The sequence below is a fragment of the Bison bison genome, unplaced genomic scaffold (assembly GCF_000754665.1).
Source record: "Bison bison bison isolate TAMUID 2011002044 unplaced genomic scaffold, Bison_UMD1.0 scf7180017864371, whole genome shotgun sequence".
Taxonomy (NCBI): domain Eukaryota; kingdom Metazoa; phylum Chordata; class Mammalia; order Artiodactyla; family Bovidae; genus Bison; species Bison bison.
Genome location: NW_011494943.1, coordinates 5,473,980 through 5,474,523, shown reverse-complemented (window position 1 = coordinate 5,474,523; position 544 = coordinate 5,473,980). Strand labels below are relative to the sequence as shown.

Sequence of the window (544 nt, the reverse complement as noted above, 5' to 3'; positions counted from 1 at the left end):
CCCCCAAGGTGTCCACAGGGGCCCCGGGCCAGCCTGCCGCCCACACCCTGCTGCCTGGTACTGTCCCGTCCCGCAGGCAATGGAGGAAGCACCTGCTGTGTCCAGGCTCCCAGGAGGCGGGGCTCCAGGCGCATGGGGATCAGCAGGCCGGGGCCCTGGGGGCCCTGGGAGCCAGCACGGCAGGGCCTCCGGACAGGAAGGGGCTCAGGACGCTCTGTGGACACAGCAGGCTCGCTCAGTCCTCTGCCTACAGACCAAGCTCCTCCCTCCTGCTCTGGGCCCTGGGGTTGGCCCCCCCAGTGGCCCCTGAGGCACCTGTCACCCCAGAGAGCCCATCCCAGGGGCAGGGCTGGGCCCTTCCTCCCTCCTCGTGGTGGCAGGGGCCCCGGATCCTCCTGCGGCCTCGGCCTCCTCTCTGGCCTCGCCCTTAGAGGGAGTGCAGCTGGGGGCCTTTGTGGCATCTCCCTACATCCTCTCCTGGAAGGCAGGGGCTGTGGGTGACCTGGCGGAGAGTAAGTCGGGTACTTCAGGCCTGGCCGGGGGA

The 544-nt window shown here is 70.4% G+C and overlaps 1 protein-coding gene across 1 annotated transcript in view; it reads left to right on the top strand.

The window, feature by feature from the left end:
* Positions 1-544, top strand: part of SDK2 (sidekick cell adhesion molecule 2) — a 147,385-nt gene that overhangs the window by 125,305 nt on the left and 21,536 nt on the right. Inside the window, exons 44-45 of the mRNA XM_010856483.1 lie at positions 19-229; positions 328-512. Coding sequence (XP_010854785.1) covers positions 19-229; positions 328-512 — 396 coding nt within the window. The remainder of the gene's footprint in view (positions 1-18; positions 230-327; positions 513-544) is intronic.